The sequence below is a fragment of the Oenanthe melanoleuca genome, chromosome Z, assembly GCF_029582105.1.
Source record: "Oenanthe melanoleuca isolate GR-GAL-2019-014 chromosome Z, OMel1.0, whole genome shotgun sequence".
NCBI classification, from domain to species: domain Eukaryota; kingdom Metazoa; phylum Chordata; class Aves; order Passeriformes; family Muscicapidae; genus Oenanthe; species Oenanthe melanoleuca.
This window is the reverse complement of record NC_079362.1, coordinates 4,025,724-4,050,267: the sequence shown is the minus strand read 5'-3', so window position 1 is coordinate 4,050,267 and position 24,544 is coordinate 4,025,724. Positions and strand designations below refer to the sequence as shown.

General features: G+C 37.9%; 1 protein-coding gene across 2 annotated transcripts in view; it reads left to right on the top strand.

The window, feature by feature from the left end:
• The window catches only part of MCTP1 (multiple C2 and transmembrane domain containing 1), a 211,652-nt gene that overhangs the window by 145,759 nt on the left and 41,349 nt on the right, over positions 1-24,544 (top strand). For both annotated transcript variants that reach the window (XM_056514365.1, XM_056514366.1), the window contains one exon: positions 15,766-15,885. In XM_056514365.1, coding sequence (XP_056370340.1) covers positions 15,766-15,885 — 120 coding nt within the window. The remainder of the gene's footprint in view (positions 1-15,765; positions 15,886-24,544) is intronic.

The window sequence follows — 24,544 nt, the reverse complement described above, 5'->3', positions numbered from 1 at the left end:
CTGGAGCCAGCTGGCATTGACTCAGTTGGACACAAGTGAAACTTCTGGCAGCATCTCACAGAAGCCACACCTGCAGCTCCTCACTGTCAAAACCTTGCCCCACAAAAGCTGTACAAAGTGTCCATCTGGCTGCCATCTTCTACACTTTGGGGTTTTTTTCCCAGTAGACTTGATGCTCTGTACTGAAGCACCAAGAACTGCAGATGGTCCCAGGTGGGGGAGATCCACATACAGGAGCTGCTAACTAGAAAATCCCATGTATTTTTATTCTCCTCTCCAGGCAAAGAAGAGGAATAAGGATCCTGATTTGAAGCTAGAACCTGTTTGGGAAGGAAAGATAATAATATTGGTAAGGTTGAGTGACAATTAGTGAGAAGGCTAACAATGCAGATATCCTTGTCTGAGTCTTACAGACCAGCCAACCAGGATGAAGAGGCAAGTGAGCTATTCACTCACTAAGCAGCTGACTGGTAATTCACAATTGACAGCCCTTCTCATGTGGAAGACTTTAGTTTGCCAGATACTTGCTGGAAACTCAACACAGTAGAAAGGAGGCAGTCTGGGAAGCTCCTGGAGTGTGGAAGAGAACTTCCTGTCACAGCCGGTAAGGGAGCCCACCAGGAGTGGTGCCTGCTAGACCTGCTGTTTATGAAGAGAAAGGAGCTGGTGGAAGATGCAGTGGTCAGAATGCCCATCCTGGGCACAGTGACCATAAGATGATAAGAGTTTTTGATTCTTGATGAAGTAAGGAGTGGGGTTAACCAAACCCCTACCTTTGATGCCCTTGAAGGGCAGTATTTGGCCTATTCAGGACACAGAGTCCTTCAGGAAACAGTCTTTGATAAAAGGGATCAGGAAGGGTGGAATCTTAAAAGCACGGGAGCTCTCTGTGTTGAAAGACAAGCCATCAGGAGAGAAGACTGGTCTGGCTTTTGCTTGAACTTGGGATAAAAGAGTTTATGACCTTTGGAAGAAGTAGCAGGAAATTCAGGATAAGTGCCAGGATATAGTTAGGATATATAGAAAGAAAATCAGAGGCAAAAGCTCAGCTAGAAATCAACCTGGCCACAACTGTGTAAAATAATAAAAGTGGTTTTATAATACATGACCAACAAAGCGAGGTCCAAGGAAAATCTTTATCCTGTATTGAACATGGAGGGGAACTTTGTCACCAAGGATGAAGAAAAGGTTGAGGTACTTAATGCCTTCTTTGCATCAGTCTTTAACATAAAGACCTGTAATCCTCAGGACAGCCAGTGTCCTGTACTGATAGAGAGGAGCAGGGAGCAGAACAGACCCCCTGTAATGCAGGAGGAAGTAGTGACATACTGTGGTACTTAGACACTCCCAAGTCTAAAAGTTGGGATGGATGGGATACACCAAAGGGTACTGAGAGACCTGCCAGGAGAGCTTGCCAAGGCACTTTTCATCATTTATCATGAATTCTGGTTAACTAGGGAGGTCACAGATGTCTGGGGATTGGCCAATGTACAATATTGACAACCTACAAGAGGGGCTGGATGGAGGGCTCGGGGGACTAGAGGGCTGTCAACCTGACCTTGGTGTTTGGGAGGGTTATGGAAGAGGTATCTTGAGTGCATACAGGACATACATACAGGACAGGGGATCAGGCCCAGCCAGCATGGGTTTAGGAAGAGCAGGTCCTGCTTGATCAAGCTGATCTCCTTTTATGGTGAAGTTACCTGCCTAGTGGATGATGAAAGACTGTGAATGATGTCTACCATGGACTTCAGTCACCCACAGCATTCTGCTGGGGAGGCTGTGTCCTGGGTGACCCAAAAAAATGTGTAGTCTGTATTTCCTCTACATTAATCCAGTCTGTTTTTATTGTCACTTCAAGGCTCAGCAAACCAGGAGACCAAACTTTCGTGTTTTACACTAAGTTCATGGAAGGGGCAATGGGGGATCCATTTAAAAACCAGAAACAGATGTGTGGGGAGCTCTTCTGTTATCTTCTAGCTACCTATTGGATGGCATGGGGCAGATCTCTGAGAAGCTGCATTTTTCAATCCAAAACATCTCCACAGTGAATTTTGCAACAACTTTTTACTGCTACCACTCAGGACTGCCGTGTTGTGCGGTGCTGATTGGTGAGGTTGTTTTCTTTTGTTCTCCCTGGGCTTTGGAGAAGTTCACAATACCTTTCTCTCCAGCTGCCACGCCCAGCTGGGAGAGGTCAAATCTGCTGGCCAAAGCTGCTGTTCCATGCTGGGAAGCTCCTCCATCTCTCCATGAGTTTCAGCCCCCAAGGGTGGTTTCAACTTCAGCTGGGAAGTTTCTTCCAGTGTCCCAACAGCATTGGTTTGTTTTGGACAAAGAATAGCATCTTGGTTGTTGCTGTTTTTCTTTTTAGTAAGCTTTTATTTTTTCACATAGATCTTCCCACATCCGTTTTTTTGTTATTGATAATAGGGGAATGGTTAAAACTAAAGGGGAAATAACTCACTTTTGAGTCTCTCTTGTGTATAATTGTATTAAGCTATGGTTTAATACATGGTTTGGGCAAGTGCTCTTTTCATGGGGTTAAGAACTGGCTGGAGGGCTGGGCCAGAGCATGGGGTGGATGGTGCTGCACTGGTGGTCAGTCACTACTGGGAATCCCCAAGGCTCAGCTCTGGTACCAGCCCTGCAGTGTCTTTATTGGGTGTGGGTGAGGGGATTGAGGGTACCCCAGTGAGTTTGCAGACAGGCTGAGCTGAGCCCAGCATTGATCTGCAGAGGGATCTGCACAGGCCGGGCCTAGGGCCAGAGGGTGAGGGTCAGTGAGGGGAGAGGGTCAGTGAGGGGGAGGGTCAGTGAGGGGAGAGGGTCAGTGAAGGGTGATGGTCAGTGAGGGGGAGGGTCAGTGAAGGGGGGAGGGTCAGTGAAGGGTGATGGTCAGCGAGGGGGAGGGTCAGTGAGGGTGATGGTCAGTGGGGCCGGTGCTGCTGCTGCCCTTGGGTCACTCAGCCCCTCGCAGTGCTGCAGCCTGGGGAGCAGTGGCTGCAGACTGGCCCAGCAGAAAAGCACCAGGGGGTGCTGATTGCCAGCTGGCTGAACGTGAGCCAGAGTGTGCCCAGGTGGCCAGGAAGGCCAATGGCATCCTGGTCTTCATCAGAAGTAGGTGGCCAGCAGGAGAAGGGCAGTGGTGATGCCCCAGCTCAAGTCCTGTGCTCAGTTCTGCATCCTCTACTTCAAGAAGGACACTGAGGTGTGGGAATGTGTGTCCAAGAAGGGCAACAGAGCTGGTGAGGGGTATAGAGAGTAGGGTCAGCTGAGGTTGTTTAGCCTGGGGAAAAGGCTTGTGGGAGAACTTATCACTCTACAACTGCCTGAAAGGAGGGTGTAGTGAGATGGGGCTGGTCTCTTATTGCAGTCAGTTAGTGACAGAACGAGACCAAATTGCCTTAAGCTGGGTCAGGGAAGGTTCAGTTGGACATCAGGAAGAATTTCTTCACTGAAAGGATGGTCAGGCAGTGGAACAGGCTGCCTAGTGGAGGGATGGAGTCACCATCCCTGGATGTGTTCAAAACATGCTGGACCTGACAGAGCTTTGGTTTAGCTGACATGGTGGTGTTTGGTCAAAGGTTAGACTGTCATCTTCTAGGCAATAAGGGAAGGACATTCATCAGATCAGAGGTCTGGTGAGAGTGAGCAGAATGGTAGAGGAGTCTATACCTTCTGGAATACACTTTCCTAGAGAACAGGTAGTTGAAATTCCTGAGTCTTGCAAAAAGCTTTCTTGAGCATCAGCAAAACATTTATCCCCCTCTCCAGATGCTGTTGTGAAGACATTGGCCAAGCAGTGCCATTTTGAGAGTTACCTCGAGTGGTAGACATGAGCTGCAGCTCTGAAGAGTCCAGGTCTGCTCACAAATCATCAGTCTGCTTCAGTGTGACAGGTCAGTTCCACAGGACTTTACAGATGTATTAAAAACCCAGGTGAAATTACTCCTGCCTTCCTCTCCTTGCTGTCAGCCAAAGCCCAGGTGGAAGGGAGGTACTGGGAATTGGGCAAGGAGGAGTGACATTGAAAAGACAGTCTGCTAAAACCTCAAGACTGCTTTTCCTTTAATAAAAAAACAAGGTTAGTAATTTTGCTGTGCATACCTCATCCACTGTGACTATGAGAATCATAAGACCAAGCCTTCATCTTGAATTTTAAATGTCATTTTTATTCAGGCTTACTAGAAACACAACAGTGAGTAGGGAGGTTTTTCACATGTGCATAAATCAAATAAGTGTTAGTGATTCAGGGTTTGAGCAAGAAATTGTACTCCTTTGCCCTAAGGAAGGTTTCTTGTTGTGTTTCAAAGACTTTTTGTGATTAATGAATGCATTAAAGCTTGTATAAAATTGAAAAAAATCTCTTTTAAGTTGTAGAAAACTTAATAATGAGACTTTCTACAATAAAATCTTTGGCTGTTTTGGTTTGACTGAAAGATTTTGAGAGCTGAATAAAGTGTTAAAGCACAGAAGCTGAATATGTATAATTTCAGGTCTTGGGCCCTGCTCATTTAAATTTATGAAATATTTGTTTCCAGAGTTTGATCCTTTAAAGGAGTACTCTCTGCTTCCTGCCACATGTAGCAAGTTTAAACACACATACAAAATCTGTACTTGTTTTAACAATGGTAATCTCATTGCTATGTTATTTTGTACAAAAAAACCCAAACCAAACCAAAATAAACAAAAAAACCAAATCAAAACCCAAAAACAAACAAACAAAGAAACAAAAAAGTTGAGGGTGTAGCACTGGCTGTTAGTGATAATACACTATTTTTTAAATAGCAGTAAAATAGTCCACGATTCCCTATTCACTTTTTAAGGATGTGCATTGAAGTAAGCATTTATAAAATGTACTACTCTTCCCTGGTTAATAAATGTTATAGATGATGGTCTTGGCTCAATAAATATTTTTTAGAGCTGTGGTATGTTTCTATGTTAAAGTATGGCTAAACATGTTGGAGTGGCAATCATCTAAATAAATTAAATGTAGGTCTGCTAAAACAACAAAAAGGTGAGGTAGAATCTATGAAACATCATATATTTGGAGTGTACAACACTATTTCCTGCAAATATGGAGAGAAGTATACAGCTTGGGTTCTAGCGTTTTCAGACTGGAAAGATAAACTATAAAAACAATAGGAAAGTTGTCAGGACACAAGTGTCTGTGCTAAATATGATTTAATGTCATTTGTGAAAATACAGATACAATTAAATTTATTGCAGAAAAACTACTGGTGTTTTCAGTAGTATGAAAATATACTTCTCCCTGCAGAAACATTACCTCAGTGAAAGCAGCAGAAGACAGTTTTCCACCTAGGATCATAAGAAAGAAAATATTTTTTGTTGTTGAATTTATTTGTTTTGAAAAATTACATTGCATGTCATAGATTAAAGATTTTATTTCTCAATATATCTTACATTACTGAACCTTAAAATCAGATTTAAAAATACAAAATAATGTTTGCAGACTGTTTAATTACACAGTATACTCGTTCTGTGTTTTGGATAGGTGATGCCCTATCGAGCTTACTGTTGCCCACAGAACTTGGTATTGCTTGAAAGTATTTGATTCAAAAATGTGAACCTCTGAATGTTGTTCACCTTTACTTCTTTTTCAGCCTTCACCTCTCTTTTCCAGCACATTATATGAAGGGTTACTTAACTTTAACCAAAATGTAAGGGGGCTTTCTGTAGTTTTTAACAAAAAGAATTCAGTTTTGCTTGGTAAGTCTTCTTCTGATACTTTTTTTTTTTTTTTAATGAAGCAACTCTGTTTTTTTCAATATGTCAGTTTTGTTCTTGCCCTCTTTAAACAGGTCAGTTATGTAGATATTGAGAGAAACTTCTTAGGAGACTGGAGTGCATCACACATTGTAAGGTGTGAAAAGTGTATTTGTTAACCAGGTATCTGACTTAATTTCTTGTACAACTCCCAGCAGTTCAGGATGTTGCTCTTGCAGGAAAGGCTGTATGAGTCTGATGTGATTTCACCTGAGCACCTGAGTGGAGCTTTGCAGACCAGAGAAGTTTAGCAAAGGCACAAAGAAGTAAACTCATCCAAAGACTGAGTGGTGATATGCTAGTAAATATGCTAGTTATATTTTAATTACGTTTGTCTGATAATTCATAATTCTACCAAATTGTGAAGTGATTGTTAATAGATGTCCTTCCACTCCTTTGTGGGAGACAAAAATGTACAGGATATGTATATATTCATGAGCTGTATTCTAACTTCTGCATTCTCTTTATCTCAGTGAAATATTTGGAGTTTGCACTGTTTATGAAGTCATTGTGTTCTTTATAGTGCAAGTTGGTAACTTTTACATAGAACTATGTGAATATACTTTAGATTTCTTTGGGACCTTCTCTAGTCTATTGTAAAAAATTACCAGCTAAAAATAAGCTTGGAGAGTTTTGTTTTGCATTTTGTTTAAGAAAAGCATTGCAGAATATAATTACAGCTATCCTGCTAGAGAACAAAAGTACTTTCTTGTCTCAGTGACTTCAGCCTGGGGACATACTTACAAGTACAGGATTCAGATTGTTCAAACACCTGGAGCTGCATCACTCTGTGATCTAAACTGTTATTTTCTGCTAAGTTCTTTTTCCTGCAACCTACAGTCATACTCTGCACAGGGAAATTTAAAAACTTGGTAAATACTGAAGAAAAACACATAGCCTGCATGCTTACATGTAGATATCTCAGGCATCAAAGTTATTTCAAACATATCATTGGGGGTGAAAAACTGCAGAATAGGGAAAGAGTAAAAGACTGTAAATAGACTAGAAGGAGTTGGTAACATCAGCCCTGGATTAATATTAGAGCTATGAATAGGAACAGACTACACATATGTCTGCAGACTCTGAGAACTGAAGTTTTGGAGGGAAAGTCCTGAGATTAGTGAAGGAGAATTTTTTTTAAATTACAGGATAGACTGGGAGATCAAGTTACAAAGAATGGCAATTACTGAAATTAATTTATTAATTAAAATTTATTTACAAATAAGTACATTAAAAGGTAGAAAAACATTTTCCTACACTGTGTGAACAAAGTGCAGCTTATATACTTAAGAGCTGGTCAGTGATAGTTGAACAAATCAAAAAAACAAATTTATTTGCTGTTATACAGTTATACTCAACCAATATTCCAGACATTACAGAACAACATAATGAATCATGACTATGAAAATCATCCTGGAGAGCTCACTGAGACTGACTGATGGTCTTGAAAAGTTGAAATAATTTAATCATTAAGCCTATTTGGACAGAGTTTCTTCAATATAACAGTTCCAGTCTGTGAAATGAAACTTCAGAGCAGCTTATGGAAGTGTCTCTTCATAGGGAAGTGAGTGTTTCTCTTTGCTTCAGACATACTGGTAGTTATCAAACCAAAACCCAGTGTTTTTGCATTTTATTGCTGGAAATCACAGTCTGATTTTACATCTTTAGCCACATGATTTTAGTTTTCATTCATACAATTTAAATTTTATTGCTGTCACTTTCACTCTGGCAGTTGGTTAAGTGTCAGTTTTCCTGCAACCAAAGGACTTACTTCCTAATATCCTAATGGTCCTTTTATTTTGGTGGTGATTAGTAATGAATGAATAGTGAGAAGGGCTTATTTCAGTTTTCTGACTTACCAATGAATATGGGCACAGTTTGAGCATTTTTGGGGTTTATATTGTTCATAATAATAATTTTTAAAGTAAGTTCCTTACTTTTCATTAAGAAGTGTATTTTGAACTTTGCTTTGGAAAAAGTAAGCCTAAAAGTTTTGTATTTTCTAGTATTGAAGTAATGATGACTATTTCTACCCTATTAAATGTTTTATAATGTTTTCTTAAAATGTTCAATGATTTTCCTTCATATGCAGAAGTGGTAGGACATAAGGGAGGGGGTAGATTAAGAAAAAGGTAATCTGATGCAGTATATGGTGTACAGAAAACAGTATTTCTAACAACTTCCATACTGTCTGGGGAGTATCTGTGTTGTCTGAACTCCAATAGATGTACAGTAAAGTGTAATTAAGCTGAAGAAGCTACCAAATATTTTTTCTCTATACCCAGTTTAATAAATTTTGATGGACAATTTAATTTTACAATCTTCAGGCATTTGGGAGGAACAGGAGGCAGGTTCAAAGCCCATCAGCTGCTTATCAGGCATTAAGAAAGAAAGGCAGCAATGTTAACATTTTGTTCCCAGATTGTCTGAAGAAATTACATTTTTCAAATTGAGCTGCAAGACATAGATGACAGAAAATTGATGCCCAGGTAAAGTGATAAAATGCCTACAAAATGAAGGAAGATAGATGTGAATATGTAGAGCCCTGGTTCCGTGTGATCTTTCTCAGCACAACACAATTTAAAACTGTACAAAGCTCTTAAGATCACTAAACCATTGTGCATAAGTAGCTGCAGTTATCTAGCATGATCCATGTTGAAGTTTTACACTTCTCACAAAGTCAACACCTTTGAGTTTTCTTCTGAAGTGATTCTCTCTGTCTCTCACTGGAGATATTTGGGATCTGTTTGGACACAATTCTGTGCAATGTGCTCTGGGATGATCCTGCTTGAGCAGGGAGATTGGATCAGATGACCCAATGTGGCTCCTTCCAGAGTTCACCATTCTGTGATTCTCTGAAAATCCATCTGGGGACATTAAAAGCACTTTTTTACTTGGAAAATAATATGTAGAGCAGTTTTTAGGTAATATCACTTAGACAAAGAGAAGGGCTGTTCAGTGAACAGTTGGATATTGTTCAGGAAATGTGGTGGAGGCTCAATGACCCTGGTAGCCCCATTCTCACATGTGCTTTAGGTCTAATGAACCCTAGCTGGTAATTTTTAACCTGATGCCAGGTGTCAATGCTCATAGGAAAATGCTCATAGTTTGTCAGCATTTTAGCAGTCTGACAGAACAAATCCATCTTGAAATGGCCTGAGAATGGCAGGAGGCTTCATGTGTGGGAATTGCCTCAGTGAACTATATTTTACCCTTTAATTTTATCCTGGATACTAACTACACAGATGTAATAATGCAGCTCAGAAACTCTTAAGTGAAGGGGAAAATGATCCAAGAGATTCCACATTTTAAAAATATTTTTGGGTGGTGTAATTTTTATTTCCACATAACTTTTTTTTACTAGTTACAATAGCAACTGGTTACAGCAGTACAAATTTTACATCTGTAATCCATGTGCTGTTTAAAGTGGCACTGCATTCATGCTCTAAGGTTTGCATTCTTGAAGTTGTTGATTTTCTCAAAGTAAAGATCATGGTACTGCTGGGAAATGATTTTGAAACATCTTTTAGAAGTTGTAAGGAAAAGAAACAAATAATCAAATAAGAATTTTCATTATTCTAGATAGAACATTTTGTTGGTGCTGACAGTCTGGTAGAGATGCAGTGTACATCATGGTGTGATTGGATAGCAGTATCAGCCTGAAGGTTTTTCTGGCTGTAAATGTGTTTCACAGACAAACTGGGTGGTTTAATGCAGATCACGCGAGTCATGTCTAGTTGTCAGAACTCTTGCTTTAGTAATGAGTGGGTACACTGCACATACATAAAAAAAGTGAGATGAAATTGAACCTTGGATTTCCTGTCCAGATTAACAGCATGGAAAATGTGTGACCAAAAATGTCCTACCATGGAAGTCCTTATGTTGCGTTTCTTATTTCACGTATTGAAGTTAAAGATTAGAATTATTCCAGTTTGTTAACAGTTTCAGAGTGTATCCCATTTTACTGTCTTTTGCAATTCATCATTAATATTCATTGAGCTTAACATCAGCCTTTTCTTATTTTCTTCTCCTCATCTAATGCCATCATTTAATTAAATTTTCTTTTGGTGTGTTCTTCTGGATACGGGACCCAAGTGCTCTAACGAGTGCTAATATATGTCTTTCAATACATCAAAATAAATCAAAAGCCCCATTGGGAATGGCATTAATTAATACTTCATCCATTCTGTTAAGTTCTTGTTTTATTTGTCATGGACGTTTCTCTTTTTTCTCTTTCTACATGAAATAAATAGAAAGAATGCTAATAAAAATCTAAATTGCTGTGAACTCAGTTCTTCTAATTCCAGCAGAGAGAGAGACAATTCAAACAATTCCATGTTTGTTTCTGAGATGAAGGGAAAGTTCTTAGACAATCAAAAATATTAATTATTCTGCATTTCTTAGACTCCTAAGACCTCAGGCATGTAAAAAAGAGAACCAACACTAATCCAAGGTTGAACTGAAAATCTGTCAAAATAAAGCAAGTGGGAATTATATAAGTGTTTTTTTCTGTATTTCTTTTTCACACGTTGTACGCTTTTACTATTTGCAAGTTAATTTTTTATGTGTGCAGAAAAACATAGTAACAGATAATGCTTTTCAGACACAAATCTTCCATACTGCACCTCCTCCTAGCACTCAGGTAATTGGAACTAAAATTGCAAGACTGATAAGAAAAGCTGCCTGAGTATGCTTTAGTGTAGGTTTAAAAAGCATATTTCTTCCAGACTCATCTGAATGAAGGCACTGCATTTGGCGTGGATTCCTATAAGTGTTTGTATTAATGCTAGTGTATTTGAGATCTGTTGCAGCTAGTAGAAATGCTTCCTTTCTAATATTTTTATAAAAGTATTGTTCAAGATCAGAGGAACTGTGATTGCTGGAACTTACTGCTTTCATAATGGAAGAAGCTATTATGTCTCCAAAACACAATACAAAGTAGTTGCCAGTGTTTCATAGTATAAAACACCATGCAGGAGCCTTAAAACCTGCAGTACTTGTTACGTGGTCTGTATCAAGCAGATATATGGGTTCTCTCTCATTCTTCCCAGTCTTGTGAGAATACATCAAGGGACAAAGCCTCAGGTAATAAAACTGTCCTTTTAAGTTTAAATGGTAAATTGAAGATCCTGTAATTGGAGTGCAGTATTTGGAGCTGTAGACATTGTCTGTTTGTGGTCGTGCCTAAATGCTGTGTGGCCAACTTTTGTATTTCCACAGTAATCAAGAGATTGGTTATAAATATAAGGCAAGGATATAGATAATATGTAAATGAGGCTGTAAAGACGTTGCGTGAAATAATCAGGGAAAGCCACAATTTGAGAAGGAGATTGCAGGGTGACTGTTGTGCCCTGTGTGAGACAATGGCAGTGAGGATGTCTGTGTTTTGCCTTACTCCCACCATATTGCAGCTCATGGCTCTGAGTGCTACCAGTGCCAATATCTGGTCCACTGAACTCAGGCATTTCTGTGGAATGAACCATTTCTAGTTTTGTCATAAAGCTTTCAAACAGCAGTTCTTGCAGCTCTCCTTCATTGTGTCCTGTGGTCTCATCTGTACCTGAGGATGAGGTCAGTGTCCCCTGTGTAGGATGCCCCTTTATATTTTACATGCTCTGCTAGCAGTCAAAACAGAAGCAAAAGGAAAAAAGAAGAAGAGTTGAGAAAAACAGGGGTTAATGCTGTGAAGTCTGTGGGTGCAAACAGGATTTTGTTAAAAATGAAAAAAGGTTGGGTGGAGGTAGATAAAAAGAAATCTGAAATAATTGTTCCGTAGAATATGGTCTTTCCACACAGGCAGAAATCTTTCTCTTCACTTCTGTCAGAAGATAGTAAAATAGAGAATCTAGTCTCTTAATTAGAAAGAAAAATACTCATCAAACACATCTCATCACTGGAAAGCTAATGATCCACAGCTGCTAGTCTGAAAGGGCAGGCTTTTCTTTTGAACAGTAGGAAGTGTTAATCATTTTGGATGAGATTTCTTTTTAAAATATACTGTAGTTTGCAAAAGAATAGGATATTCAATATCCTATCTTAAATTATTTTCTGAAGTGTTGTACACTAGGGATAGTGTCATGTGTCTCTCTGAACGATCATTTAATGCATGTGTCTCTCACTAAGAATACAAATGGATGTGATGTTGTAAATGGCCAGTTCATGCTAGTGATTCTGAAAACTTTGATCTCATGGGAGAGATGAAAAAAATCTTTCCTTATGTTCTTCTGTATAGTAAATGGTAGTTGTATTAAACTGTAACCTTTGAGACTCACACTCATCTCTTAAAAAGCTTGTTTCAGTAGTGATGAGCATTCTTTTTTTACACTGACAGCCATTATTTTCTTGGAAGACATCATGCCAGATACAGTCCACTAGATGCTTTACAGACATGGGCAACTCCCAGAAGTGTTCTTTTATACTTATTCATTAGCTTTTCTGGTTTGGTTTGGGACTTTTTGGCCTATACTTGCTTAATGGAATGTTGGTTTGCTTCTTCACCTTTCATGAAGGTTTGTACATATCGCTTCCTTCTTCTCTTTCACCTCAACTATCAGGCCTTTTATCCATAAGAGCTGAGTCCTGGAGTTTTCTTGCTTTTCTGCAGCAGACTTTGGGTTTGTTCATGTTTACTTAAAAGTTCTGTCTGATACTGGAAATCTGCTTGTTTTCTCTCATACACATTTCATGAGTGCATTTCTTATCTGGGAAGAATAATGAGGCCATTTAGGTCAGAGGGCCATAACTGTGCTGGTCTCACGCAGCACACATCTCATTTGTGTTGCAATGTTTGTGTAATGCCTCGCTGAGACAGTTGCCTGAAAGGAGGAACTGGTTAAAATTCAGCCAGAGTAGATGGAAATTAAGGTGGTAGGTCAGCAAAATTATCTTCAGGAGATGACAGGTGTAATATCCACACTTTTGAATGGCATGTCCATACAATTTGTAAAAAAGGTAGTATCTTAATATGTTTTACTGGCCCTTAGAGTCCAGTACTGTAAGGAATTAATGCCCTTGAAGGTCATTTGGCCTTTAGAAACTTCAAGTGAGAAGTGTTTGGATGAGAATTCATCATTATTCTGGAGTACAGAGTATGTGATGACCACGTTCCTCAGACTCCAGTCAGGTCTATGTCTCCTGAGACTGTGTGCAGATTTTTGGCTTTTTTTCCTCTGGGCCTAGGGAGTATTTAAATAGTACTTGATTTTCTTAACCACTTTTTAACCAAAGTTCAGCTGGGACCCTAAGAAAGACTGTATGTGTTGCCTTTTCTCAACAAGTAGTCTCTAATATTTACTTTTCTGATACTTGATGCTGTTTGCTGGCTCCCAGAGCACACTTCCAGAGTGTGCATCCATTGACTCAGGATATTTCTGTGGTTAAAGCATGCAAGGATACTTTGCTTTACTTTTGAGACACAAAATTTGTTGTAAGTTGGTTATATCTAACTTACCACTCTCTTATAGAGAGCAAAGTCACAGAACAATTCTTGAATGCGATGAGATGTTTGTTTCTATTGTGGTTTTAAGTCTAGCTGGAGATGAAACACCACAGTCACTTGCTCAAACCCCTCCTCTCTTCCCCCACATGGTGGAATGAGGAGGAGAATAGTACTAAAGTTTCTGTGTTGATGTAAGAAGAGTTTAATAATTGAAAGTAAAGTGAAATGCCATAATAATGGTTTAAAAAAATAGTAATAAAAAGGAAAAGAAACCCTAACAAAACAATGCAATGCTGCTTTTCACCACCCTTGCTAGACTCCTCTTCCTGAACCCAGATCACCCATCCTTCTGAGTAAATTCACCTGGTTTATATCCTGGACATGATGCTCTGTGGTGTGGAAATACCCCTCTGGTCTATTCGAGTCATCTGTGCTCCCTCCTAGTTTATTTTAAATACCTTCCAATGGCAGAGCATGAGGTCCTTGACTTTGGATAAAAATACTTAGCAAAAAAACCAAAACATCAGTGTGTTACCAGCATCATTCTCATTCTGAATGCAAAACAGCTACTAGGCAGAAATTAACTCTACTTTAGCTGAAACCAGCACAGCTTCTTATGCATCACTGCATCTAACAAATTTCCTTTTAAACTAAACAACCTTTGAACTGCATTTTTATTTCAAATAAAAAACTTTCAGACGTGCCAGTATCCTTGCTTTTGTCTCTCACACACTTCTTTTTCAGTTCTTTCAGTAATTATCATGCTCATTTTGCAGTTTCATAGGCTTGTGTGTACACAGTAAAGAGGGGTAGAAAGCACAGGGTGAGGTAAGTGAGCTGATCTTGACAGAGATCACCTAAGATGTTGATTAATTTTCTTGCTTTCTACATGGGTGCTTGTATTTGATAAGAGCATTTTGTTTTAACTCCAAACAAAAATCTAGCAGAAGACTATTAAAATCTGCATTTTATTCTCACTCATCTTTATATACATCTTTGATGACTAATTTGGGAAAACAAGCTCTGTTTTGGTTTACCTAGGTATTGGCATTGCTTTAAGTTAGCAAGTTCTGTAGCACAAAGCCTGCAATCTTTTTAGAAGGTATTAAAAGTAAAAATATTCAAAAGCTTAACTATTTGGATGAAAAGGCTTTTCAAGATTTCTGAATGTTTATCCAGCTGTGGTATGTACTATGATTTGCTTTCACTTGTTATTGTTGTTTCACCCTTTTGTTGTTTGTTGAAGGAAACAAATTCAGGTTGTGGCTACAGCTGGCTTAAATGAAAGGGGGGTTCATTGATAGGGAAAATTGAAGGTAAAAATGGTTTTAGTTTGATCCCATCTGAGTTCAATTATTTTTACTTCTTTCCTGTAAACCAGGAATTTTGCAGCAGCATCAGTAGTGAACAATGTCTAGACAGTGGTGTATGGAGCTGGAAGTGGGGATGAGTTTCTCTGGTGGTGTGATCACCAAGTTGATCCTGTTCTGAAGAGCAGCCCCTGTTATTTAGGCACACATCTCTAGGAGATGCAACCCAACTAGGCTTCTGGTCACAGAGCACTTGATCTGTTTTGAGCTAACACTGTGATAAATCAAAGTTTTAAAAGTGCTGGACTTAGGTGGCCTCTCAACATTCTTTATAAACCCACTTTTGTTGAGTCTGTGGTCAGTTCTATTGTACTATACTTTCATTAAAATAATCATATGATTTTAGCTTTTACTGGGATTTTTTTGCTATTTTTCCATGCAAAATACTTGATTGTTATTTCTGCTTGTTTGTATGTCATTACAAAATTACCATTTTCTTTTTCCTAAATAGTAAATTAATCTTTAACGAATGCTTGTGCCACCTTTACACTGCTGCAGGGTTGTTTCAAAGCTAAAACCCGATTCAATAACATGCTGAGTTCTTCTTTAAATTTATCACATCCCTGTGACCTACAAGAAAAATGAAGGGGGATTTTTTACAGGGGTATGTAGTGATACAACAAAGGGTAATGGCTTTAAACTGGAACAGAAGAGGTTTAAATTAGATATTGGGAAGAAATTTCTTATTGTTGAGGGTGGTGGCAGTGGAACAGGTTGCCCAGAGAAGTTGTGAATGCCCTGTCCCTGGAAGTGTTCAAGTCCAGGTTGGACGAGGCTCTGAGCAGTCTGGTGTAGTGAAATATGTCCCTGCTTGTATTGAGGGGGTTGGATCTAGGTGGCCTTTAAGGGCCCTTCCAACCCAAGCTGTTCCATGATTCTGTGATTCATGAAAGCTGAAAAAAGCATTGTTTTATGAGAGAACGATTAATAATCCTCTTGGATGATGCACATAAATTTTTCTCTTCTGCGAATTAAGGTAGGAAGGGCTGGGAAGTGTAGCAGTTGTATCGTGCAGGTAAGTGTGAGTCAGCAAAGTGGTTGAACAATGCTTCTGTCTAAGGAGAGGTGGATTTCTTTAGAATTGTTTTAATTTATTGGTCTGAGCTCTGCATAAGAGTTCAATGTAATGCTGATTTCAATCACTTTTTTTCCTGTTCTGTCTTCTAGCTTTTTCTTTTTGTCGTCTGGAACTTTGAGCTCTACATGATACCACTGGCTTTGTTGTTGCTGCTGGCATGGAACTACTTCTTGATCATATCAGGAAAAGATAACAGGCAACATGATACAGTAAGTGTTCACTACTTCAAGGGCATACGTGTCCTTTCTTTTACTAGGTAAATTTTTTAAACTGGGCTTAAATACGATATCTTTTTCAAAACGTCTCCCTTCACAATGTTTGATGGACAATTTTCCCACCTGCAATTTAATTTTTTTCTGCCTCCAATGAGTGTGTCTGTTTTTGTTGAAATGTCATGTAAAAATACAATAGAATGTGCACTATCTATAGAATCTGTTTTGTGTGGGAGCAGAGAGGCTTATTGTTGAGGAAAAGGCAAATTCTTTGGAAATTATTTTATACAGCTAAATCCTTATGCTGCATTTTTCATTTCACGTGTCGAAGTTAAAGACTGAAATTATTCCAGTTTGTTAATAGTTTCAGAATGTATCACATTTCACTGTATTTCACAATTCATCATTAATATTCATTGATCTTAATATTAGCCTTTTCTTATTTTCTTCTCCTCATTTAATGCCATCATTTAATTAAATATATGTAGTTGGGATATAATACAGCAAATATTTACTAATAACTGGCATGTATTAATAATACTAAAATGTTTTTGATTTTCAGAAGTACATATTAAAAGTTGAAGTTGTATTCTATGCTGTGCCAATTTTCTAGCATCCAGACAGATACAGGATTTTGCATGCAGTACTGCTGAGCTTTATGAATTCCATATTAGTACTACTTTTTGTATCCCAAAAGCAGCATATTGTGTACTATTTTATGATCTGAATGGACAACTGAATAAGCAGGGGGAAAAGCCATAACACATTAGATAATTGGTCTCTGAGGACAGTGGTTAGTGGAGGTCAGTAACAAGTGGACTGCCATGGTGTGGGCAGGTCGTGTTTCACCTCTCTTCCAGTGATGTGCAGGAGATGATAGTGCACTCCCATAAAGTTTTCACTTTACAGCAGGTGTGTGGGTCCATTCAATTCTCTGGATCTGCCACTCTAAGGGATCTAAGTGGGTTGGGTAAATGAACTGATAGGAACCCCATGAAATTCAGAAGGAAGAATCTTGCTCTTGGGGAGGAATAACCTGTTGTGGTGATACATAGTGGAAACTGGTTGTCTGAAAGTAGCTGTCTGAACTGGACCTGAGGGTCTTAGAAGGCAGTGAGGTAATCAGAAACATGGGTAGTGGATTGAGGGAAGTGGTTATCTCCACTCCTCAGCACTTGCCAGAATGCATCTAGAATATGGGGCATGCCAGTTCAAGAAAGTCATTGATTAACTTCAGCAAGTTCAGTGAAGGGCTGCCAACATGATCAGAGGCTTAAGACCCCATCAACCAGCTCCTGAAGAGAAGCTGAGGGAAGTGGACATGAAAGATCCTGGAGAACAGAAGGCTTCCAGTGACTGGAACACCCTATAAGGAGATTAACAAGAACATGGAGCTAGACTGCACAAGTGGTGGAAGAGGAAACAAGTTTCATTTGGAAAAAAGAGGTTCAGACTGAAAAAACTTTTTTTCAAAGAGAATTTTTAAGCAGTAGAAGAGGTTGCTCAAGAAACTGCAGTTGCTGTAGGAAGTTTCCAGGACCTGACTGAGTAAAGTTCTGAGGAGCCTGATCTGACCTCATGGCTGACCCTACTTAGAGCCTTTAAGGAAATCTTAAGTAGCCAATTTCCTCTTGAAGTTACAAGATTCACACGTCATTGCAAGCAAATTATGCTAAACAGCTGGGATTTAATGTGCCATGCACAATTTTTTATTATTTTGAAAAAATATATATTAATTAGTATATATAATATTAATATTTGAAATTTAATAAAATGTGTATGTATATACACCTTATATAATCCTTTTAAGAATTATATAGAGTGACAACAAGGCATCTTCTAATTTCATTGTAGATTTTTCCTGCACAGACTTTGATGATTTACATGTCTATGTTTCTATTAGAAGTTAGAACTAGCCATGTTTAGGATGAAATTTTGAGAATGGAAGAAAAATAATTTCGTTAAAGACAGCCTTTTATTTTAATATTTTAAGAAGTTTTCTCTGGGTACTTTTCTGTAGTCCTCCAGTATGAGAACTCAAATCTTCATGTGTGTTCTGGAAATTGCCAAATTAAAGAAACCAAATTGAGAATGGGTACAATGATGCTTATGAATATATCCATCTCAGTGAATTCTTTCTCCATTTGAGAAAAGGTGGTCAGCACAATGAGCTTGAGTTGGTCATAGAAGCCCAGATCACTTTCACCTAAGAGATCTTTTCTGATTAGAATCCTATCACTTTGTCCTAGGAGTCAGGCAACAGTGTCTGTCAGAACACTGTCAGGTGCATTTGTTGCTGCTCCTGTTTTGGCAGCACATTCAATGCATAAATTAACTCTAACAGGGAAGTACCCAGCTGTTTTCCTAGAAGTTCAAAACTGAATTACCAAGTAAGTAAACAAAGTAGGAATTTGGTTTTTTTCTGTTTCTTTACTTTGTGGTCTTAAAGCCTGAGTCCTTACAGTGCTTACATTCAAAGGCTTTCATGTGCATATGAATACAGGACAAACACCAAATGCTTCAGGTCCTTTGCCAGTGTGGTACTTTGGGTTTTTGAGCCTCAAATCCAGAAGTTCTATTCTGCCAGGGAATCTGCAGAGATTTCTAATTGCAGACTTAATTCTTGCTGTGAATTAATGGAAAATATAATGAACATTGCCCCTCCAGACAGTGTCTGGAGTATGTCATTTGCAAAGGTACAAAAGGACGTTGTCAGGTGAGCAAGTACATCTTGCCTGCTTTCTGACTGTACTTTCCTGGGAAGTTTTGCCCCTGGTATGATAGCAATGGCAGTAGCCACAAACCCTCCCAGCATGAAGGCTGCTGGGAGCACACAGAGTTAACCACAGAACAGTATGTGTGTGAAGCCAGCCAGATTTATGACTGCAAAAGCAGGATTTTCTTTATAAAATTATTTTCTATATTACACAGAACTGATTTTTCCTTGTATTATCTAACTCCTAACTAATCATAAACTTTGTCTTCATTTGTTATCAGTAAAATAAGTGAAAAGTGCTTTTGCAAATTAGTCATAATCTGTCTGTGTGGGCAGGGTGAGTGCTGTCAAAGAACAAGGGCTACTGGCAACATGTGCCTGAATTTTATATGGTCCACTAAGAATCATTGTTGTCTCCACACTGATGTTTTTGGGTTTTTTCTATGTGATCCGTACAGTCAGGAAATAAATAGATAATGTAGTGCTCCACAATGGGACAGGGAGGGGTTTCTTATATATATCAGAAAAGAAACATGAAAATGTCAGCTTAATCATGCATTTAAATTTTGTTGACCAAGTCTAATTTTTATGAGTGCACATAATCACTGAAGCTGGACAAATTTGCTCTAGATTGCATCATAATGTTTAGTGGCCTGCTGCATTTAAATGGAGAATTATCTTTATGAAATACCCTCTTCATAATTTGCTATTAAATGAAACTTGAACAAATCCACATAAATCTTACATGAAGGTTATTTAAGTAAATGTTGGTACTATAAATATTTTAAATGCATTGTGCACTAATCCAACAGTCCTGCAGTACACTATGTAAAGATCCACATTGCGTGGTAAGCATTTCTCTTCCGCAGCATGACAGAAAGATGTGGTGCTGCAAGTGGCTGTCTGGGCTGCAGATAAAGAGGCTGTCCATGCTGCAGTCACAATCCCTGTGTCAGAGCTTTGCATACAGCAGCAGTAGTGAATTCCTGGCTAAAACTTTACGTGGCGGTTCTTAGCCCAGCAACAGCTGCAAAACCCAAACGTGCGACAGAACTGGAATGTTTTGGATTGTTTTAATCACCTGGAGGGAAAAGGCCAAGACCAAAACCCTGCTCTGAATATCTCCAGTGTTCTTTTAAAAATCGGATTTTTTTCCTGTCAAAAACCAGCTGTTTTTTTCATATAAATTTTGCCAGTTTTTATTTCCAGTCTTTCAATATTGGTGGTATCTAAAATAAAATTGTAGTTAAGAGCACAAAGGAAGCATTTTTTTTATAAGACTGTTAGAATGAAGTTTTTTTTGCATTATGGTTTAAATGGCAACAAGATTCACAGAAAGATTGTCATGGCTGTTATAAATAACCAGTATTATATAACCTAATATCAGTTAAGTTTCTAGAAAAAATTCCGTAGTAATGTGAGATTTTTATTCATTTCTATTTGGGTTTCTCTCACTTTAGCACATTTTAATGAAGCCAAGACTTTAAGAACATTGGGATTTTACTATATTTATAGAAATATATAAATACCAGGGCAAACATACCTATTTGAAATTGCAATAATATATGTATTACATACATTTTCACCTAAAAAACGTAGCATAAATACTATATACCAAAAAGCTGGTCAACTTCAAATCTGAGTTTAATAGACTGGGGCACAACTATAAGCTTAAAATAACTTGGATAAATGCTATTTTGTAATAGAAGCATATCTGTTCTACTAGCATATCTGGTCCTCCTAGAATCTGGAAACAATATATTTGAAAAAAAATAATAATAACAATGAAAACACATAATGAGACCTGTTCTTTGTAAGATAATTTATCATAAGGTTCTGCTTAAGAATTCTAGTCCACAATATCTTGTGAAGGTGTTATTTTTAATAGTCCTGCATTTTAACCTTTCATTGATACTTAGCCAAGCAAAGAATGAAGTTATTTTATTCTACTGAACTAGAAGTGAAGCATTCTGAGAGATCTGACATTTCAAGTGTACAGTACATATTGAAGCCTTTAGGTGGAGACATACTTCAAATAAACACCTAATATTCAGCTCACAGTGCATTGTGTAAATACAAGAGAAATCTAAAATAAATGAGAACCAAATATTGAAAGAAAATGAGAGAAATGGTATAGTACCATTGTAATGTTAAGAACTACTTACTCTTAACTATATTGGCAATTGAATATTGAGGGCATATAAAGCTGACAACAGCAAAAAGATTACATGTTCTTGTATAATCAGCTGTATTTCTTGTATAATCAACTGCTGATACATGTTCCTAAGAAATGTATTATACTGTAAATAAAAATTCTGTTGTTGACATTATAGAACTCTTGTGTAATCAGCAGCATGCATCAAAAGGCTCTGATAGCCATGTTAGTCTCCAGACTAAATTACATTATGAGCACTTCCCAGAATAAGCTAACAAAATGCATTCTGTTAGAAGACAGTGCTATGCCTTAAGTGTCTATGTGAAAAACAGAAAATAATTTATTAGAAAAGTATTAATGCTTTTGTTTTTATTCTCTTGTCTTCTGTACTACAATATATTCAATATTACTGAAAAGCTTGTCACGCTAATTATCACATCTAGTAGCTCAGTTATCCTGATGATTACTACAGATAAATACCTCAAGATCAAAATGTATAAATCTGGCTGGACCCAGATATACTGCACTTCTAAATCACAATCTGTTAATTTGATTTTTATTTTCCTCAAAAATATGGTGTAAAAGTTGGACATTTTAATGAAGATATATCTCCTGTGAAGTTTCTCCTTGGCAATTCTTCTTGTTGTGAAGATGAGCACATAACTGCTGCTGTAGTGCACTTGTGGACATATCTTTCCTTCAAATTAAGTACCAAGAAATTATCTGAGAAAGCCCAAGTGATTTTATGCATTCTTCTTAATCTATACAAATTTAATTTTATATTACATTTACAGGTATATGCTGAGTTGCATGGCTCACAGGCTTACAGTACATTTCATGTCAGGACAATATGAATATCAATCCAAACAGTCCTACTAATTGCACACCTAAAATGCATTTAATTTGGAACCAAATCTCATCCTAACTTTTTATTTCTTTTATAATTTTAATATTTTTATGTGAATATACAAATGTCTGTAGATACTTTGAGATCATAACGTGTGGCATAGAAAGTGTTTTGTTTTATTGGAAACCACCTAGCTTTGAAGGACTACATCAAGTAAGATCTAAGCAGATACAGAAAAGGTTCTAATTGTTAAATGTTAAGGTAAGGTAACACTCATCATGGCTATCTGCAGAGTTTTCCCTTTACTTTTCTTTATTTTACATCTCACTGCAGACAAATACCTAGTATTATTACTATGTAAAGACATCAGAGTATCTTCTGTGCAGGTGTTTCTTTTGGATCGGCTGAAAAATGTGGAACAGAGACAATTAGTGATGTTTTGTACACTCTGTGTGCAAGGTTGGTGCTAGGAGAGAAGGACCTTTCATTAGAAGTGGTGTTGAGTTTCAGTGCATCACTTTTCCACACATTCTTTACCTTCAGGTGGTATTTCTAAGTCCTCTACAGCTGCTTGATTTAACATCCTGTAAATAACTAGAATCCAACTCTGCTTTGCAGAGTGTTAAGGTTAGAAGTAAAAGTGAATTATTTTCTCAGAAATTCTATCTTCTTTGTTATTCAGTAGATCTTTGGAATAAATGCAGTTTGTATTTAGTGTCAGTTTCCTCAGAAGACTGCATTGTAGTGCACAGGTGCTGAGGTTTTCTTTGGTGTGCAAAGTGATGGTTGTGCTTCATTCTGGTGACCTGGTGTATGGTATCTGTGGCAGAGCAGTGGTCCTCCAATCTGTTATGGATTATAAGTACAGTATTTTGGCCTGCATTTCTTGAAGATGGTGAGAATGGATCAGGAATATTGAATCAGGCAGTACACAGGAATTAGATGACATGCTGCTTCTGATTTATAAGCTCTTAATAGGGATGTACTGCAGAGGAAGGGTCTTAGTTTGCAACATTTAAACATCATCTCCTTACCTTTTGGCAGTGAAGTAGCTTGCATGTTGTATTTGAGGCCACATAGGAGTGTTTTTTTTAAAATGTCATCTGTATTTGCACTACATTCAAGGGACAGTACCAAGAAACAATTTCTTTCAGGACCTTCTACCAGTATGCAGCATATAAGTCTGTGACAAGTAATGTTACAGAAGGTCATGTCGCCTTTAACTGCTTGCATTAGATCTTTCTGATTTCCCTAGTGCCCTTCTCTTGTTTGATTAATGCTACTTGATTTCAAACAAGGTATCAGAAGGCATCATTTAGAGTGAATGTTCTAAGGACAATGTGAGATTTTTGCCATAGAACTTTTATCAAGATAAATAACATTGCATTTTATCTTTATTTGCTTTTTTTGCCCACCTTCTTTCTCCTCTCCCTCCTTCCCCATGACTTCCCTCCCTCCCTCCCTCCCTTATACCTCCTCCAGATACAATGCTTGACATGAGGATCCAAATAACTACTGTATTCCTTCCAAACAGAGTGGCACATATGCACATTATTTGAATAGAAATGAGGCAGAATCAAAGGATAAAAAATTCCATAGCAGGATTTTTTTCCTACTGTATTCTTAATACAGTGTTAAACTGAAACCTGTGTTCAGATTTACAGTACCTCTCTTGAACAGCCTTGCTTTGTTCTGGAGTAGATTGTACTTCAGTATACAGCTTTTGTATGGCTTCAGTGTGCCAATGATGAAAAATCTACTTTCCTTGTTTTAATTTGTGTCCAAGTTCTGAAAACAGTTGTTTTAATGCTTTAATGAATTGTGTTATCATATCTGTGTGGTCTTAATGGTTGCGTGTGTTGGGGTTTTCTTCTTTTAACATTTCTTTACAATTTCAAAACAAGTGAAAGCATGGGCTATGTTTCATATAATTCAAAGAATTATATGTGCATCTTGGGCATAGGCACATTTTCATTACATTTTATTTTGCTGCAAAAAAATTGAATTCTGTTTTTCTTCCCAAACAATTCAGTACTCCAAATTTAAATATAATTGATAGCATGAACTAGAAAATTGATAGGCTGAACTAGAAAAAGAGCATAGACTAGTAGTGGCTTTTGAATTAAAAAATTGAATGGAGGAGATAGAAATGTGGGCTTAAGCTGGTACTTCAAGTAATTTCAAAGGACTTTTTATGCCCTTTGAACAAGTTAACATTTTGCCTCCCTATAGAAGCTTGTAAAGTACTTTGAGATCCTTAGATGTGGGGGGCAAAAACCCCACCTGAATCTGAGATATTTTTATTTGGATAATTTAGAATGGATGCTGTCATGCAAGTGATTTCTATGAGGTGCCCTCATCTACAACAATTCTAGAGATTTCCAGTTCAGCGAATTGTCTCTGTGCTAACTTGAATGTTTATGTGAGATATGCATCCTACTATTCATTTTTCTCAAGACAATGAATTTCTGGATGCATATAAAAGACATCTTTAAGTGTCTAGGGAATGTTAATGTTGAAAACTAAGAAACCTACTGACTTAGTGACCTCTGAGCATTAGGCAGTGTATGAGTCAACATATCTGATTTATATCTAGGGCTTTAGTCAACTAAGGGTGTAGTTAAGTGGGTGTTTTGCATGTGGAAAAACTTATCTAAGAGAGTTTCCATCTTGCTGCAGCCCTTAAGAGCTTGTTTTCCTCTTTTCTCAGTTTACCATTTTCTTTGTAGAGCTGGTGGAGCTGCTTAGTAAACTGGGTCACTGGAACCAACTGCATTAGAGGTTTGAGGATGTGTGTTTTTAAAGAACTCAGTTATTCCAGTGATGCAGTTTACAGCTCAGCTCCCCGAAGGCTTTGAACAGCCCAGGGAATATAGCAGTGAGCAACCAGGAGAGGAACAAGAAGGTGATGCAAGTGCATAAGAAACAGAAAATGTGT